The sequence below is a fragment of the Propithecus coquereli genome, unplaced genomic scaffold, assembly GCF_000956105.1.
Source record: "Propithecus coquereli isolate 6110/MARCELLA unplaced genomic scaffold, Pcoq_1.0 Scaffold119, whole genome shotgun sequence".
Lineage (NCBI taxonomy): Eukaryota > Metazoa > Chordata > Mammalia > Primates > Indriidae > Propithecus > Propithecus coquereli.
In genome coordinates, this window is record NW_012135969.1 from 6,583,889 (window position 1) to 6,603,661 (window position 19,773).

Consider the following 19,773-nt stretch of genomic DNA (forward strand, 5'->3'; position numbering starts at 1 on the left):
TTTTTTTTGAGACAGAGTCTCATTCTTTTGCCTGGGCTAGAGTGAGTGCCATGGCGTCAGCCTACCTCACAGCAACCTCACACTCCTAGGCTCAAGCAATCCTTCTGCCTCAGCCTCCCGAGTAGCTGGGACTACAGGCATGCGCCACCATGCCTGGCTAATTTTTTTTTTCTATATGTATACTTTAATTGTCCAGCTAATTTCTTTCTATTTTTAGTAGAGACGGGGTCTCGCTCTTGCTCAGGCTGGTCTCGAACTCCTGAGCTGAAACGATCCACCCGCCTCGGCCTCCCAGAGTGCTAGGATTACAGGCGTGAGCCACCACGCCCGGCCCGGTCCATTATTAACTGGATGTTACATGGCAAGTGACTGTACCTTTAACTGTCAACAGTACTTATCTCTGCAATTATGGGACAGGGTAAGAATTCCACTTCTTTTATACAGCTCTTTGTTGACTGACTGCATGATCACATACTACTTTTAATAAAGGGGGAAAATGCCATAAAAAATTCTACTGTAGGCAATTCAGGGGATGACCCTCGACACTGGCTACATGGCCCACACTCAGCCTCTCTCTATTCCCCGTCAGACTGGGCACTAGCCCTCCTATGAGGCACTCTCTAAAGATGACATCCTCTGGATCTCCCTGCAGGCCCTTCTAGAGGATGCCCCAACAGCGTTGATGACAACTAGGTGAGCCTCTGTCCCTTAAGAACCCTATGAAAACACTGGACCGCTAAGGACAACTCCTTACAGGCCAGAGGATCCACCCCGATGGTCGCACACATGTCCTGGAACTGCACACGGAACTCGGGATTCTTCCGGATCTCTTGCTTGTGCTTGCTGGCAAACTCCTCCAGGTTGGTCTTGAACATGTCCAACTGCTTCGACATCTTTTGGATGGACAAAGGGGAAGTTAAGGGCAGCCCAGCCAAGTGATAATCAGATGCCAAAATTAAGTCCCTGGCCTAATGGCAGGGCAAGGGCTGAAATAACCTGTCTCCTTCGGGCCTACCATTATACTGCTTACTGTCTCTCTCTTTTTATCCCTGCCTCTGCTTCACAGTTCTGTTGTCAGCAGAAATGTGTTTCTGTACTGTGTTTCCCCAATTTTAAAATACCTTTTTTCATGTGTTCCTGTTCCACAATCAGGCTGCATCTATGAATCAACATGCACATATAATGTGGTACTTTTCTTTTTCCCAGAAAAAGTGTCATTAAATTGAAGGTATACTTGATAATCCATTTTCTCTTAGAAGTGAGGGAATGCAGTGTTTATGCAGTAGGAAATCTTTAGCCACTGACAAAGGCTGGAGAGTAAAAAACAAAGCCTGGCATGAATTTGTATAGCCCTTGAGTCGTGGAACTCCTTGGGGATCAACACCAAAGAATCTTTTCAGGTGCGGGTATGGGTCTACCGATTGCATTCCATGCTAAATACAAAAGGGTTGAGAATTTTCCAATTTTCTATTTGTACTACCCGTTCTCTTTTCCTAATTAACAAAGCCTACCTTTTGCCCCTGTAACCACTCCTGGCCCAACATCTCCTTCTACTTTGCCACATAAAAAGCTCCAAATTCTTATAATCACCATTTTAAGTTGATTCTTGTGTGCCACCTCTCCTGTGAATGGGAGTTTTTGAAGAGCACAGCCTGTGTCTATTTTTCCTCAGTTCAAGGACTCATTTTCCTGCTTAACTGCCTCCTCCCCCTCTTCAACCATCACAGTAAGTAAGTAAACTCAAAGCATGTACAGAAAAAGGAAGTGTTAGAGAAGGAAACTGCACAGGAGCTGCACCCCCATCACTCACACACATGCTGGTGTGTGCCTAGAAGTTACCATGGTGGTGGTGGATGCCACAGGTTAGGCAATATTTTCATTTTATTCTGAGGCATTTAAAGTAAAAGTCCCAAAGACCTACATCAAACAGCTCTATCACTTACTACCAATATTCTAACCTTGGACAAATTAACACTTCAGTGTCCTTAACTTCAAATTCAGAATAATAGAGTTCCTTCCTTATGGGATTGTGATGAGGATTGAACAAGAGACTGTATGTAAAGAAAACAGAGAAATGCATGGGACACTATAAGCATGTAATCACTCAAAGATGTTAGTTATTATTGTTATTAGCAATCACCTAAAAGATCTTAGCAGCCCAGAAATCAAAACTGGCCAAACATCCTATTTTTAATTCAATCTAAACAATCAAGTTTACATCAAAGGTGTCTTGACCAGCCCTGTTGTGTCTCCCTTCCTGCCAAAAGCCCTCCAAGCAACTCACCTGGGCCAGCTGGTCCTCCGCCAAGACAGTCCCTCGCTCCTTATACTTGGCCTGTCAGACAAAGAGACCAGCGTAAGTTAAGAGAGTGGGCGCTGGGGGCTCCCGCTTGCGCTGCCACAGCTATAGTATGAAAAGAGAAGGGTCTTTCTTAAATGTTTTTTTAGGGAGAAGGATGGGGGTCGGGAGTAAAATCAACGATTGTAGGTTCCGGAGTAGAATCCCGTCTGTAGTCAAACTTGGGGAAGTGGAAGAAAGGGCTGGTGGGTCTGGAGATGCTGACACTCCAAAGCACAGAGTTGGAGAAACTCGATTCCCCGGGGCCGGAGAAGCCTGCCGGATTCTGTTCGGAGGCGATTAAAGGGTACAGAAGTCTGCTCCGGGAGAATTCAGTCTCTCACGGGTCAGGGGTAGGCTGTGGTCGGCTGCCTTCCTCCTCACCTCGGCAAGCTTTTTCTTGGCGATGGCACCGGCGCCCACCCCGCGGCGGTGCATCCCCGCCCTGGGCCCGCGGGCCGCCCAGATGCTGGGACCCCAGCTCTGCGCGTCCCAGGCTCTGCCGCCCGTTCCCCAACGCGGAAGCCCAAGCCCTCGCGTCATCTGCACGCGCCGGAAGTCACGCGCTCCACTTCCTGCCGCGGGGTCGACAGTCTCCTGCTGCCACTGGCCCCGCGTCCCCGCCTTCAGATGGTGGCCGGGCTCAGCAAAGCCCAGCGGCAGGGAAGGCGTGAGGATCCCGCGCGTCCCGCCCACGTGGGCGCCTACTGCCCTGGTCTTCTGCGACTGGCCCTCCATCGTCTGGAGGTCAGCGTACGCTTATGGACCACCTACTATGTGCCTGGCGCTGTGTTGGCCATGGAGGGTTCCATATTGAGCACACAACAGGAGTCATTCTGCCCTGACGGAGTTAACCTGTTGGAATGACATGCAGAGATTGTGACTTCAAAGGGCCTTACAGTTAAAGAAGTTGAACTCCGGAGTCAGATTGCCTGGCTCTATAGCTCAGGTCCACTGCATGCGGTCCGGGAACTTCAGGCAAATTCCCTAACCTCTTGTGTTTCACTCCCCACAGTTGTGAAATAGAATAATGCCTACTCGTGAAATCTAGTGAGGATTAAGTGAGAAAACATGTAATAAAGCATGTAGTGCAATGCCTGGCACATAAATAAATATCAATTATGATTGTTATTCATCATTAGGTGGAATCAGTCATCTGTGTGTTTAGAAAGCTCCATAGGTGATTTTGATAGCATTATTGAATCTTACAAGGAGCATATGGAGGACTCCAGTCAGGGGGTAATGAGATCTAATTTTTGTTTTAGAAAAATTACTCTAGTATTGTAGTAATTCAAACTAGAAATGATGAGGGCCAGCTTCCTTGTCCTCTCTCATAGCACCTTAGTCTTTCTTCATATAACTTAGCATACTTTGTGATGATTATTGTATTTGTGTGTTTAAAGATTAAGGTCTTTCTCTGTCACTGGACTTTAAGCTCCTCAAGGCCAAGGATGTGTGCATTTTCTTCATTGCTGTACAATGCAGTGTTTGGCACAGCCCTAGCAATATTTAGTACTAAAAAATGCTTGTAAATAAATGAATTAACAGATCCAGGTAAGAACCATATTTCCTTTTCACTGGGTGCAAAAATCATGCCCTGTTAGCACTCAGTAAACATTTGAATAAGTTTTCACACTAGGCACAGTGATTTATCCCAGAGTAAACTTTATTGGTTTGCCTTCTCTTGGGTTCTCCAGAGGGGCTGAGGCAGGGGCTGAGTAACTGAAGGGCAGAGTCCAGTCCTGAGCTGGGCTTGGTCAGAGTCACCGAGACCTGGGGAGAGTGGGGAAAGGAGAGAGGAAGGTCATTATCGACTTGGAGTCAGCCAGGCTAGTTTATTCTGGCACTCAGCCATTGTCAAACCACTCCTACCTCCAAATCTCCTTTTTAATGGTAAGTGATCAAAATACTTTACAAAAGTACAGAGACTGTGACCCACCTCCCTGTGGAAATTTTCTCACACTCTCTACTCCATTGGTCCGGTCACATTCCTGTCCTTTGCTACCCTTGGACAGGTTCCTATCCCAGATTTGCTCCCTCAACTCTTCCCAAGCTGCCCAGCATCAAAGTCTGAACACATTTTGGTTTCTGTGCCTCGGTGTCTGCATCCTGAATGAGTGTCCTGTCTCGCCGTTTAGGTGGATGGGTCTCTCCATAATATTTAGTCCCTTGATTCCGGGACATGATGGATAGATTGAAGGATTTCCTAGCTGGTGCAGTGGATTCAAGAGACCATTGTGGCCAGGTGCGGTAGCTCACACCTGTAATCCTAGAACTCTGGGAGGCAGAGGCGGGTGGATCGCTCGAGGTCAGGAGTTCGAGACCAGCCTGAGCAAGAGCGAGACCCCGTCTCTACTAAAAAAATAGAAAGAAATTATCTGGACAACTAAAAATATATATATAGAAAAAATTAGCTGGGCATGGTGGCACATGCCTGTAGTCCCAGCTACTTGGGAGGCTGAGGCAGGAGGATCGCTTGAGCCCAGGAGTTTGAGGTTGCTGTGAGCTAGGCTGATGCCATGGCACTCTAGCCTGGGCAACAGAGTGAGACTCTGTCTCAAAAAAAAAAAAAAAAAAAAGAGACCGTTGAGGCCAGAAGTGGCTATAAAGAAATGCAGTATGCTACCAATTGAGGGTTTCCCATCACCAGGAAGGTACTATGGCCCAAGGGTACAGAGGGAAAGCTGAGAGAATAGGATGAGAAACTTAGCTTGGTAGGCAGGGAAGGCGAGAACAGAACCTCACCTGGAGGAAGTTGAGGAAGAAAGCAAACTGTAATAAATAGCTGCTAACACTGCCAAGCTGTTAGTGTTCCTTAGATGTGGCCCTCAGCTCTCCACTTGCATTATCTTATTTAAACCTCACAACAATCGCATGAAATGGTTTCAATAGTTCTCATTTAATGAAAACACCGAAGTTCAGAAAGGCTAAGTAATTTGCCAGTGTGTGTTGGGGCAAAGATCTGAATCTGCATCTGACCTCCAAAGTCAACCTTACAAACACTGTGCAACGGGCCCAAAGGCATTCAAGCCCCTCCCCTACCTAAGCTCTGTACGATCCACCATCCAGGCCAGCAGCTCTTGAATCAGCAAATCCCTTAGCAGATCCTCATCACTGGGGTTCCTGGGTGGGGAGCTGCAAGGGAGACAGCCTCAGGCAGACTGTTTTAGCCTGGGCCTCACCCAGGGAGAGTAAACACAGGGCGTGAGATACCAAGGGGCAGCCGTGGATGGGGGGAGGGAGTCAACACAGCTGCCTCTGAGTTAGCTCAGCTTTCAGATCCGGAGCCACCTCTCTGCCAGCCCCACCCGGCGTTGCCTGCCCGGGGAATATGGACTCTTCATGCAGGCAAAGCCAGGCAGAATTCTGGTGTGAGATAGTCCACTCATTCATCTCTGAAAGTATTCCAGAATGCATCCCCAAAACCCCAGAGAACTTTGGAAACATTCTGTCTTTGGAATGATCTGGGCCACAGATTCCCAGCTTCCTTCAAAGATGGGACAACTGATTTCAGGGGCCTGGGCTTAGGAGGACCCCTCCATTTCCCAGACAGCCCACCTGAGACTTGCGGGGAGAAGCACGAGGACAGGTCCTAAAGTCTCTCCTTCCCCGCCCCGCTCTTTGACTCAGTGAGTGTCTGCACACTGAGGCATCAATCTTAGAAACCCTGGCCCAGAAACCCCCTCTCAGGACGCCTCTCCTGTTCCTCAGAGGCTTCTCTGTTAAGCTCGGGCTGACCTGACCTCCGGGAGTTTGCTCAGTGAAGACCCCTCTTTGAACTCTGAGAGGAAGAGGATGCTTATGGCAGGCCCTGGCCCTGCTCTCGAGTCTGGGAGAGGGAACAATGAGGTGGGGGCGGGGCGGGAGGCCCTGCTCGTCCCTCCCTTGTCGGCTGCCTCACCTCTGCTGCCCAGCTGCCTCCTGCTTCCTGGTAGACTGACCAGTGAGCTCTAGGACCCGGGCCTCCCTCTGGGTGATGTTGTGTTTCCAGCTGGCAAGATAAAGATTAGGGAGTGGGTGGGCTGGCGGAGACTCCAGTCCAGGGACGCTTGAATCTTTTGGTACCTCAGCCCTAAGGAGCAGAGAGTACCTCTTTTAACCAACCCATTGTTTGTCCTCAGCTGCCTCCGCCAGCGAACAGCTTTTCACAATCTACCATTGCTGACAGAGAAGGCTGGGAAAAACACTTGGCATAGAGAAAAGAGAAGGAGGAAACAGTTCATCCTATTTCCAAAGGCTGAAGCAGCCACCACCAAACAGTCACCGGCAGCAGCTCAGCTCCTCCTGCCTTGTCCCCATCCCCCTGAGGATCCTCTCTGAGCTCCCACATATTTTTCAACTCCTCCCCTTAGAAGTAAAGAATTGAGTCTGAGCAAGAGTGAGACCCTGTCTCTACAAAAAATAGAAAAACTAGCCAGGCGTGGTGGCGCGCGCCTTTAGTCCCAGCTGCTCATGGGGCTGAGGCAGGAGGATCGCTTGAGCCCAGGAGTCGGAGGCTGCAGTGAGCTGTGATGACGCCACGGCACTCCAGCCTGGGCAGCAGAGTGAGCCTCTGTCTCAAAAAAAAAAAAAAAAAAAAAAAAAATTGGAGAACAGCCCACATTCTACCCCCTTAGCCTAGACTGATGCTCAGTCAGTCCTGGCCAGGGTTGCATGTCTAACTCCCCGTCCTCCCCTAAAGAAAGGTGCCACCTGGAGTTGCATATCTCACGGCCTGTGTGGCCAGGTGTGGCAGCCTGGTCTGAATGTACACAGGAAGGCAGGGGGCGCGGGGTGCATGCGACAACCTACTCATTCTTCTTCCCCTTTTGGGCTAGCAGCCAGTTCACAAAGTCTTGTTGGCGGATCTTGTCCATGGCAATACTGTAGTCACTGATGAAAGTCCCCTCAGCGTACCTTGGGCCTCGAGGTCGGAAGCCACTCACCTTAGCATGGGATCTGAAGGGAGGCAGGGAGGGGAGAGAGCTAGAAACCAGGATGCCAGAAAAGAGGCAGAGAGGAGGTAACAATCACAATGCCAAGATACCTGATTGTCACTAACAGGACACAGACATTTGTCAGTTGTTATGGAGACATCATGTTGTCGATGCATGGACCCCTGGGATTTTATCTGCAGCTCTAGGGCCCCCTTCCTGCATCCTCGATGTGTGTGGCTTAATGTGGATTCTGGGCAAAAAGGGATCGGGGTCCCCCTCATCCCAAAGGACTGAATCACAGAGTTCCCTCCTTTATTCCTCTTGCCCTGGCCTTTCCTGATTCAGTTCTTTGGTTCACATTCAATAACAGTAACAGTGAACTCATATAAAAGCACTTACTATGACTCAGGTACTCAGTAAACCCTTTAATGCATAAAATCACTTCATCCTGCCAACACTCCTAAGAGGTAGGTCCTATTTATATCCCCATTTTGTGAATGAGAAAATCAGGACGCAGAGATTAATTTACCCTTAGTGTAGGTGGCAGATCCAGGATTTACCCGCAGGCGTCTGGGCTCAGGTCTATGTTCTTAACATCTGCATGATGCTATCTCCCCTTGTACGTGTTTCTGACAGCCATGCTTCCGATTTACAAATTACAAATGCCAAATTTACATGGACATATGGTTTGTCCTTGCATCTGAGAAAGCCCAACTCTTTACTCAGACAAGTCTTTCTTGGTCCCCAAAACACAACCAGAGCTCCTTGCCGTAGTCACTGGTCACTGGTCTGCTTTTCCTTACAGGACTCATGACAATGTGCGACATGCCCATGTGGTTCTTTGTCTGCCCACCCCTTGGGTTCGTGTGCTCTGCGAAGGCAGGAGGCGTTTGTGGGCTACTTCGCACATACATCCCCTGTGCCTGGTACACAGGAGACTCTCTCTGAAATGTGACGAACGCACGCATAAATGAACGGTTAAAGGTCTCATTAGGAAGGCAGATTCTGCCATCTCCTTCAGACATTTAACCACTGAGAAGTCCTTCCAGAGATCTAACCACAGTCTCTCCACTGCAGCAGTAGCTCAAAATAAACACTCTCGTTCTGTGCTCACCCTGCACTCAGACCGCTAGCAGGTTTTCCCCTCCAGCTTCCTTCCTCTTAGCCTGGGATCCCTCCCTTTCTCACTTCCCCCTTGAAGCATGTCCAGAACCTGGTCAGCCCCAGTCCCTCCTCTGCTCTGACCCCTCCCTCCCATCACCCCTACCTGGAGTGACCCTCTTCCTTCTCTCCGAGCCCCACCGCCACGAACAGGAGCACCAGCAGCAGAGAGAACGTCTTCATTGCCACCATCTTCCAGGGTTATTTCCTGAGCTGAGAGGGAAAAGGGCCAGGATGTGCTGAGGGAGCAGCTAGTAGGTGACGCCGCATGGGGGCCTCAGGGCCCAGGAGGGCTCCAAAACTGGGGAGAGGGTGAGATCTTGGGTTTGGACCTTTTTTAAGAGGCTGGAGCAACACCTTAGGAAGGTGGGGAGGGGGGATGCCTGAAAATGGAATCTGAATGGGGCAGGAGGAGGGCAAGGGGAGAGAGATTCAGGCAGAAAAAAGAAGTGAAGACTCGTGTGCCTGGACATCCCTCCTCCCCTGGCTCCTAGACATCGCAGCATGTGGTTTGGCAAGATTCTCCCCTATGAGCTCCCCTCCAGAGCTCATATCAACCAGCCTTCCTGCCTTTCGATTGGTTGTTACGTCTGTCATTGCAGCCCTCCTGCCCTAAATGAAAATCACACAGAGAACCATCCTATTCTCCCTCTTCTCAGGCTTAACTATCTCCACTCAGGGAAGTCCTTCCCAAAGTCTGACCTATACCCTTCTTTGGAGGGCTTGACTCATTTCATCTAGAGGGTCTTCAGTAGAAATGAAGAACAGTGGGAGAACTTTCTTCCCAAGCCCTGAAAACCAAAGCTAGACTTAGAGATGGGTGGGCGGCAAGGCCTGATCACCTGCCTGGTCACATGGGTGTTAAAGGAACCTGCAGAGCTACCTTCTTGTTTCTCCTACAGAGAAAGAGAGAGAGAGATGCCAGGGTGCGGAGCATCTCAGGGTTGCCAAAAGCCACCTCCTCCCCGGTCATCTCATCCACCCCTGTCCCTCTTGTCTTACCAGACTTACTTTCCAGCTCTTCCAGAAGGACAGGTTGGGGGTCCCTTCCTCCTACTTCTGGACCTTCGGAGACTGCTGAAGAAGTCTGCCCAGCTCCTTTATATCCAGGCATCTTAGACCTGCCGATTAGCCTAAAAGCGTCTTATCTCAAGAAATTAAGCCCACAGCTCCTGGCACATTAAGTTCATTTTACACATAATAGAGTTGCCCTTTCCACCTGAACTGTGCTAATTGGTGATTAACATTTGGCTATCTCCAGCTGCCGGTCTGGGGCCTGCCCGTGGGTGGGTAGGATACCCTAAGTACCCCCCTTTTTTTTTTCCTGCTGCTCCTTTCTGGGCACAGGGCCCATTAGTCTGTGCCCCACTTCCTTTATAGGTGGCCCCAGTTAGAAAGGGTGCTGGGTGAGGGCTGACTTGGTTAAGGGGGCACTAGCTGGTGGGGAGGGCGCTCCCACCAGGCAGCAGGCTGCTTCTGGGTAGGAGAGAGTGGGCTGCAGTCATCTGAACCCTGTCTCTCGATAGTGGCCCATGGCTTTGGTGATGTGGCAATGACCCCATCACAATATCTAGAGGGGTGTCCCAAAAGGCTGGGAAAAGGGCTTGAGGATGTTGAGGGAACATGAAAGATGGGGCTTTCCTAGTGATAGCTGGGTGAACTGAGAACTTGCACTCAAGCCGTCTTCCTGCTTAGGGGCAGGGTAGGGTGGAGGAAAGAGGCACGTTTGCATGGTGGGGACTCAGATGGTGGCGTAACTACAACTCTGTAAAGATTTAGGAGAGTCAAGCCCCTCTCCTCAAATGCCCTACTCTCCTATATGACAGAAGTGTGTCATCCTGTCTCCGCCATCAGTGTGGGGACCCTGAGGTCATGCTGTGCCTCTCTATCAGACTGGAGGGCTTTCCAAGGCAGGGGCTTTCTCTCCCTGATCAGGCAGGGGCTGTGTGTCCCTGCTCAGACTAGAGACTCTTTGGGATGCTCCCTTTGCCTTTCTCCAAGTACTGAGCACATGGCTCTGTCCACAGGGGCTCCGTCTAGAAGGGGCAGGGCACAGACTGCATTTTTGGCAGACCTCCAAGGCTTCCTTTCCAGGCTCCCTCTTCTCCATTGCCATGGGCACCTGGAACCATGAACAGCCCAGTTCCTGCCCTGCCTGTTGCCTCCAGATCCTAATAAAGGCCGCTTTCCTTTCCAGGTGAACTCCGCAGCCTGGGAGCAGATCCAGCATGAAATTAAGTGTGTATGTGGGATGAGAGGAACCAGGACTTGGAGGGCCACTCACCTCTCTGCCTCCTGGAAACCTCACCTACCCACCCACCTATTTCTCACCATCTAGAAAAACTTCTCCCTAGGCAAGCTCTCCAAATCCATCTCCCAGCTACCAATCAGCAGCAATTAGACATCAATTCAGATTGACCTCCAGAGGGGACGTGGGGGCTGCCTATAATCTTGCTTCCTGCTGTGTGACACAGTTAATGCACTAAGAAGGGTTTGTATCAAAACCTGGCTACCCCTGTGTGGAGGCAGCAGATATTTAAGAAAAGGGGACATCATTCCCTGGGACTCCTAAATCCGATACCAAACTGGAGTCAAGGAAAGTTTTATGATGGGTTCCAGCAGCTGTGAGCTCAGCTCGGAACTCTGTGGATTGGTTTTGGGGGTGGGCTGCTCTGAAGGCCAGTGTCCTTTAAGTCCACCCCACCCCCTCTTTGCAACCCCCTCCCAATTCCCCTTTGATCTTTGGCCCTCATGCAGTGGACAGAAAAAAGAGACAGTGGCCTGGACCCTGGGGGCAGATAGGGCAGGGCAGCTGGGGAGGAGGATGCAAGCAGGGCCCCCAGCCCAGAGCTCCTGCTCAAGTCTGCGAGCTCCATACTCCCCGGGAGCAATAAAGAAATGTAGGGAGGGTTGGAGAGAGGGGAAGATCAGAGAAGAAGCCAAATTCCCAGGGGGTACCCACACGCCCCCCACAGGGCATGCTGGGAGGCAGGAAAAGGGGAAAGATGACCTTGGGAGTTTCTGGGGATTGGAAGCTTGTTGGACATGATCAAAATATGCCGGTAAATCTAACTGGCAGCTCAGCCAGGCTGTCCACATCGTAGTTAGAAGCGCTGTGTCATGTAGAGTCCCGTGCAGGTCCAGGGGAAGGAGTCAGGTGGGGAGGATCAGGCTCAGGAGGTAGCAGAGCCCCCTCCTCCATTTCTCTATGGAGAATTTTCTGGATGTGAGGCATCAGAGATGACACTCCAACCGGCCTGAAGCTCAGGTGGGAGGAGAGAACGCATGGGGTTGTGGGGTGCCTAAGGAGCCACGGAAGTCAGGAAATCAGTGGCGTGATATGCAGAGAAGGGATGATGGGCGGTACTGTTGCATGAGAACCCAGGGCCCCACTTCCCAGCCCCTCCTGGGTTCTGCGTCAGGGCCCCAGGCACGAGAACTGGAACAGCAGAAGAGCATTTGGGGTGTTCTGACTCTTCCAGCCCCCAGTGGTGACTCACCACTATCACCCCCCATGGCCACTGCAGACATTCCAGGCCCAGCTCTGCGGCCAGGTCGGGTGACTCAGAGGGCTGGCTGCAGCCTCCCTGCCATGGACTCTGCTTTTGAAGTGCACTTGGTCTTCAAACTCATTGGCTGACTCAGAAAGCCCACTTCCCTCTCTAATCCCTCTCACATCAGCCAACAGATTTATTCTTCTGCAGAGGAGGAGACAAGAGGTGACATGATGCCTGGTGAACGCTGCTGAGTCATCTGGTTTGTGCTGATTCCTGGAAGGACTACCTCCAGCTTTCCTCCCCAGTCACATCACAAACGCAGCCATGGTCCCAAACTGCCCACGCCTTTCCCCAGCACCACTCAGGTTAAGACAGATACTTTCCAGAGGGGTCTTCAAGAAGAAATACACTACCTACAGCCTTTCCTGGCCATCTGCCACAAGCACTCAGTTCGGAAGTCTCCTCTCAGCTCTCAGTTCTAAATCCCATCTCTCTGGCTGTTTTCAAAGGCTTTTATTTGTCAGGAAAATAGCTCAAGCTCTTAGGAGTTGCTGCCTAATCTGTTGGAGGAGGACTGCAGTGAAGAGTTAGAGCGGGAGGGGGTGGCCACAGGGTCCTCACTTCCAGAGAACCCTGCTGGAGGGAAGAATTGGTTGTGCATTTAGGAGAAAAGGCCAAAGGGGCTGGGCCTCCCAGAAGGAGCAGAATTCCTGAGCCCCTCCATCTCCCTGGTGGGAGACATCTCAGGCAAATGAAGAGAGGGGTGAGAAGGGAGGGTTTTTCCTTCCTTCCCCTTGCATGGAGGCGTGAAGGATGGAACAGTTTCCAGAGTCCCCAGTGGAACCTCCCTGCTCCCCCAACTTCTGCAATGGGTGAGTGGGTGAGTGAGGCTTCTGCAATTTCAGAAAACATATCCCTCCTTAACTAGATTAGGGAGCAACTTAGTGGGGCAGAGAGAGAGGATTAGGAGGTCAGGAGACTGCGGTTCAAGCCCCAGCTCCACCTGCCCCCCACTCCCAAAGTTATGTTTGGCTTTGGACGAAGTCCTTAACCGCTCTGAGCCTTAGCTTGCCCATGTCTAAATTGAAGGTAAGACAACAAAACCTTCCCTGACCACCTTACAGGTAAGTGTAAAGTAGTGTTAACTTGAAGGCACCCTGCTAGTGTTGGCTGGTGGTATTATCTGAAAGGATCTCCCCTGCCTCAGTCTATGGTGGAAATTAAATAAGATGAAATAATAAAGCCGAGATGACTCAGCCCGGCAGCTGGGACATAGGAGGCTATGAAAGTCCATATTAGGAGCAAGGGCTTTGGAGACAGACCCGCCTATGCTCACTAGCAGAGTGATTTAGAGCCACTTGCTCTTGCTGCATTTCAGTTTGCCTTTCTGTAAAATAGGGAATGTAATAGTTCCTACTTCAAAGAATTGATTTGAGAAACGTGTATACTTAGAAGATACATTATGTTACATTGTATCATGATATGTTAGTTATTTTTTGCTATGTAAGAAATTATTGCAAATCTTAGCAACTTAAAACAAATATTTACTATCTCACACAGTTTTTGAGGCTCAGGAATCTGGGAGCAGCTTAGTTGGGTAGTTCTGGCTCAAGGTCCCTCATGAAGTTGCAGGCAAACTAATGGCTGAGCTGCAGTCCTAGAAGACTTGTCGGGGGCTGTAGGATCACCTTCCCAGCTCGCTCCCAATGACTCATCTGTGGGAGGAGGATGCAGTGAAGAGTTAGAACGGGAGGGAGTGGAAGGCTTCCATTTCTCACCATGTGGGCCCCTCCACAGGGCTGGTCACCGCATGGCTTCTTCCCCCAGAACGAGGACATGCACCCAAGATGAAAGCTGCGATTAGGTTTTAAACCTAATTCCGGAACTGACATACCATCACTTCAGCTCTGTGCTATCGGTCACATAGACCAATCCTGGCACAACATGGGAGGGACTACACACACGTAGTGGGGATCACACAAACTCCTGACCTCCCAGAGTGCTAGGATTACAGGTGCCAGCCACCTCACCCAGCCAAGAAGCGTTGTTTATCTGAAATTCAAATTTAATTGATCATTCTGTATTTATTTATTTATTTGAGACAATGTCTCGCTCTGTCGCCTTGGCTAGAGTGCAGTGGTGCCATTATAGTTCACTGCAACCTCAAACTCCCAGGTTTAAGTGATCCTCCTGTCCCTGCCTCCCTTAGTAGTGGGGACTATAGTCTTGTGAATTTTTTGTGAAGACCCAGTCTCACTATGTTGCCCAGGCTGGTCTTGAACTCCTGACCTCAAGCCATCCTCCCGCTTCAGCCTCCCAAAGTGCTGAGACTAAGGCCAAAAGCCACTGGGCTTGGCCTCATCATGTTTTTATTTATTTTTTACCACTTAATGTTTCCATGTGTATTTCCTAAGAACAAGGATATTCATTTATGTACCCACAGTAAGCACAGATATCAAATTCAAGAAATATAACACTGAAATGAAGCATATAGTCCATATTCCAAGTTTTTCAATTGTCCCCGTGACGTCCTTCCAGGCATTTCCCACTCCGTTATTAGATGCAATCCAGGATGATGTGCCGCACGATTGTCATGTCTCCTTGATTCTCGGTGAATCAGTTTCTCAGCCTTTCTGTATCTTTCAGGATGCTGACATTTTCAAGAGTGCAGACCAGTTATTTTATAGAATGTTTTTCAATCTGCGTTTGTCTAATGTTTCCTCCAGATTAGATTCAGGTTATGCATCCTGATCGGAACACTAGAAAAATGAAAGTGTGTCTTTTTCAGAGTATCACATATGGAGGAACACGATGTCCCTCTGCTCCTGATTAATGATAATCTTGATCACCCAGTCAAGGTTTTGTTTGATTTCCCCATTGTATAGTTACTATTTTTCTCCTTACAACAAATAAACAATCAACAGGAAGACACTGTAAGACTGTGCAAACATCCCATCCCTCATCAGACTTCCCCACCAGATTTAACATCCATTTGATGATTCTTCTTTGAACCTATTTTTACTATAACGCAGAAAAATGGTCGTTTTCTAACTTACCTCTACAGTATTGGGATTTTAAGACAACATTATTGAGGTATGACTGACACACAATTAACTGCACATATTTAATTTTTTTCTTTTCTCTTTCATTTTCTCTTTTCTTTTCTTTTTTGAGACAGAGTCTCACTTTGTCACCCAGGCTAGAGTGTCATGGCATCAGCCTAGCTCACAGCAACCTCAAACTCCTGGGCTCAAGCGATCCTCCTGCCTCAGCCTCCCGAGTAGCTGGGACTATAGGCGAGTGCTGCCATGCCCTGATAATTTTTTCTATTTTTAGTAGAGATGGGGTCTTGCTCTTGTTCAGGCTGGTCTTGAACTCCTGACTTCAAGTGATCCTCCCGCCTCAGCATCCCAGAGTGTTAGGATTACAGGTGTGAGCCATCGTGCCTGGACACTCTTCTTTTTCTTTCAAATAGAGATGAGGTCTCACTCTGTCACCCAAGGCTGGAACTCTTGGGCTCAAGCAATCCTCCCACCTTAGGCTCCCAAGTAGCTGGCAGCTAATTTAAAAACTTTTTTTTTTGGAGATGGGGGTCTCACTATGTTGCCCAGGCTAGTCTCAAACTCCTGGCTTCAAGGGATGCTCTCACCCCCACCTCCTAAAGTGCTGGGAATACAGATGTGAGCCACCAGGCCCAAGCAATTCAAAATGTATAATTAGATGTTCTGACACATGCTTTCTCCTTGAAACCATCACGATAATCAAAATAGAGAACACATCCACCACTTCCAAAAGTATCCTTGGCCCCTTTGTATTCCTCTGTCCTTTCACTCTCTTCCCTGACAACCACTGAGCTGCTTTCTGTCACTGTAGATTAGTTTACACTTTCTAGGATTTTTTATTAATATAAATGGAATCATATAGTATGTACTATTTTTGTCAGCTTTCAGCTTCTTTCATTCAGCATACTTATTTTGAGATGCATTTCTGTTGTAGTGCGATCAATAGTCCATTCTTTTTATTGCTGAGTAATATTCTTCCATCATAGGGATACATTGGTTTGTTTATCTACTCACCTGTTGATGGACATTTGGACTGTTTCCAGTTTTTGGGCTATTACAAATAAAGCTGCTATGAACATTTATGGACAAGTCTTTGTATATATGTATGCTTTTATTGTTCTTGGGTAAATACCTAGGATTGATTGCGTTTGTTTAACTTTTTTTTTTAAATGCCACAGAAGATTCAACAGATGTTTAACTTTATAAGAAACTGCCAAAATGTTTTTTGAAGCAATTGCAACATTTTGTGAGACCACTTGTAGGAGACTCTCACCACCCATTTGAGAGTTCCAGTCCCTCCAAAGTCTTGCCAACACTTAGATATGCTCAGTTTTTTACATTGTAGCCATTTTAAATAGGTATGTAGTGGTATCTCATTGTGATTTTAATATGCATTTCCCTGCTAACGAATAATGTTGAGCATCTTTTCTTGGGCTTATTTGCCATCTGTATATCTTCTTTGCTGAAGTGTCTATTTGAATCTTTTGCTGATTTTGGTTGAGGGGGCTGTTTGTTTTCTTATTATTGAGTTTTGAGAGTTCTTTACATATTTTGCATAAAAATTCTTTATCAGATATATAGTTTATAAATGTTTTCTCCCAGCCTGTGTCTTGTCTTTCCATTCTCTCTCTCTCTCTCTCTCTCTCTCTTTTTTTTTTCATTAGAGACAGAGTCTTGCTCTTGGCTCTTGCTCAGGCTGGTCTCTAACTCCTGACCTCAAGCGATCCTCCCCCCCTCAGCCTCCCAGAGTGCTAGGCTTACAGGCATGAGCTACCATGCCCGGCTGTCCTAGAAGTTTTATAGTTTTTGGTTTTATATTTAGGTATATGACTTAAATGATTACATTAAAGTATGTGATTGAGTTAGTTTTGTACATAGGGTGAGGTAGGGATGGCAGGATTTTTTTTTTTTTGCGTATGGATATCCAATTGTTTTAGCACCATTTGTTGAAAGACTATCCTTTTTCCATGGAGTGGTCTTTATAGCTTTGTGTAAAATAAATCGTGATATACGTGGGTTGCGCTGGAATTTTTAAATGCTCCAAAGGTTATGAAGCACTGACATAGAGGCAAGAGCAAGGACTTGGGCCAGGCACACCTGTGTTAGAATCCTGGTTTTGCCACCTATCTGAGGCATAGATACTTGAGTTGACCTACAAAGTGGAAACAACGATATTGTCCACCTCAGGGTGTTTGCCACATTTTACAGTGTTCTCCCTCTATTTCTTCTTTCCTTTTCTGCTCTCCTCCCAGATAAAGTGCTGGAAATGGGAAAGCCGGTCCTGAGTAATGTTTCTCTACTCCTGGGGTCCCCAGATCCAGAGCTCTAAGAAGGAAGGAAGGAAGGTATAATGGGTGTGGTGGTATGTATAGGATATTTAACATAAATCAGACATATGCTCCAGGCAAGGGTGTGGGGGAAAATGCCAATGCCAAGTCTCTTTGCTTTTGGTGGAATTAGTATAAACTCATGCCACTTGTGTAGAAAAGAAGCTCTTCTGGGCCACTGAATATGAGAATAATTTGTTATTACTTTATCAATAGAATTTTTTTTTTTTTTTAAAGGCTGGTCTAGGCTGGGTGCGGTAGCTCACGCCGGTAATCCTAGCACTCTGGGAGGCCGAGGCGGGCCGATCCTTAGAGCTCAGGAGTTCGAGACCAGCCTGAGCAAGAGCGAGACCCCGTCTCTACCAAAAATAGAAAGAAATTAATTGGACAGCTAAAAATATATATAGAAAAAATTAGCCGGGCATGGTGGCACATGCCTGTAGTCCCAGCTACTCGGGAGGCTGAGGCAGGAGGATCGCTTGAGCCCAGGAGTCTGAGGTTGCTGTGAACTAGGCTGATGCCACGGCACTCACTCTAGCCTGGGCAACACAGTGAGACTCTGTCTCAAAAAAAAAAAAAAAAAAAAGGCTGGTCTAGTGAAGCAGTGGGAGTGCAGAAGGAACAAAGGAATCTGTAACTGGTTGTGATCAATTAGTTGTGAACACCACTGCACTTGGACTAACCAATGGAATTTTTTGATAGACAACATTTTTCAAAACATTAGGCTCATGGAGAAATAATGAAGGCGGTCCAAGGTGGTGAAAATAATGGAAACCACTCACTTAAAGAAAGGAAGCAACATGGATCCTGCCCTGTGGTTTCCAGTGTATTGTAAGACATGATCCCACAGCAAGAAACTCCCAGACTGAGGAGGAAGAAGCGGGCTTCACCCTTAGAGGTTTCCAGTGAATGCAAATGAAATTACTCAAGCTTGGGGGTTGAAAGGAGTAGTGTGTCTGCGGGATCCAAGACAGACTGGCCGGGTGTGAATCTCAGTGCTAGCTCCCTGTTGCTTACTCTGCTGGTCCTAAGTTTCAGCACATACCATCTCAGTTTATTATGAATACATGTATAATTAATCAGACCGTTAGCTAAAGTCAAGTCACATCCATGATTGATCAGGGTGAGTTGCAGTTAACCCCTAATCCTGGTTGCTAATGGAAGGAGAATTTCTGGCAGCATCAAATCTTGGGACAGCAGATGATCCAGAACTATTCCCCATTTGGCTTATATAGGTATTCTGGGATGATTCCCTTGAATATTCATTTGACTTTTTAATAGTTTGTTATAAAAATATAATAGACTCAGTCTGGAAATCTTGAAAAATATGAGTCCAGAGGGAACAAAACAGACGGGACAGAAAGAAAGAGAGTCCACTCATGTTCTCAAAGCCAAAGAGAATCACTATTAACAGTTTCTTTCCAGACTTTTTGTTATTCTAATTAGTTTTCATTATGAAATATTTATGCTTAACAAAGATTATATCAAACTTACAAGTACACTTTTAATAATAATATAACAAACACTGCGCAGCCGCCAATCAGATTAAGAACGAGAACATCCTCAATGTCTTTGTAGTGCCCTCTGTGCCCCGCTGCAGGGAGCCCTGTGCTACTTCTCCAGAATTAACCACACTCTGGAATTTTGTATTTATCATTATTTTCTTTAAAGTTTTATCTCTTCTTGATGTATCCCTAAACAACATATTGTTTAGTTTTGCATGTTTTTGAACTTATCTAAACAGAACCATAATGAATATATTCTTCAGTTCTAGGTTTTTAAATTAATTAATTAATCATTTTTAGAGATGGGTGTCTCCCTGCATTGTCCAGGCTGGACTTGAACTCCTGGGCTCAAGCAATCCTCCCGCCTCAACCTCCCAGGTAGCTGGGACTACAGACATCCATTGACATGGCTGGCTTCCTAGGTTTTTTTGATCAATATTAGGAGATTCATTTATGTTGGTACATGTTGCTGAAGTTCATTCATTGACATTGATCATTAGTGCTTCATTGCATGATTATAAGCTTTGCTTATCTGTTCTGTTGATGAACATTTGTATGGTTTCTAGTTTTGTTATTATAAGCAATGCTGCTGTGAATATTCTTGTACATATCTCTGGATAACAATGTGCAAGAGTTTCTGTAGAGTAATTTCTTTTATACTCATGTAGTTTTTTGTTTTTTTTTTTAAAAAGGTTCCACTCATATGAACTATGTGAACACAAACACTCAAATTTTGTGTTGTGCTTTTTTGGTAATCTTTTCCTCAAAATTTGTCTAAACCCTTTTTCAACATGATACTTCATCAAGTGGCTATGTTAGAAGTTACTGGAATATTCCCCTATTTTTGAACGTTGTTAACAGTTTTTTCTTGACAGTTATAAATAACACATCTTTGTTCATTAGAGTTTTTTCTTTTTAGATTTTAAGGAAGCCGATTTTTTTGCTTTTTAAAAAATTATGATAAAAT

At 47.2% G+C, this 19,773-nt stretch overlaps 2 protein-coding genes across 2 annotated transcripts in view; both read right to left on the reverse strand.

The window, feature by feature from the left end:
* The window catches only part of SNF8 (SNF8, ESCRT-II complex subunit), an 8,723-nt gene extending 5,844 nt beyond the window's left edge, over positions 1-2,879 (reverse strand). Inside the window, exons 1-3 of the mRNA XM_012662310.1 lie at positions 2,723-2,879; positions 2,285-2,335; positions 755-893 (exon numbers count right to left, since the gene is read on the reverse strand). Coding sequence (XP_012517764.1) covers positions 755-893; positions 2,285-2,335; positions 2,723-2,776 — 244 coding nt within the window. The 5' untranslated portion in view covers positions 2,777-2,879. The remainder of the gene's footprint in view (positions 1-754; positions 894-2,284; positions 2,336-2,722) is intronic.
* Positions 2,880-4,101: 1,222 nt separating this feature from the next.
* Positions 4,102-8,607, reverse strand: GIP (gastric inhibitory polypeptide). Its single transcript, XM_012659890.1, has 5 exons — positions 8,522-8,607; positions 7,130-7,303; positions 6,240-6,329; positions 5,381-5,473; positions 4,102-4,111 (listed from the first exon to the last, which is right to left on the reverse strand). Exons 1-5 carry the CDS (start codon positions 8,605-8,607, stop codon positions 4,102-4,104), a joined length of 453 nt encoding a protein of 150 aa, XP_012515344.1.
* Between the last annotated feature and the right edge of the window lie 11,166 nt (positions 8,608-19,773).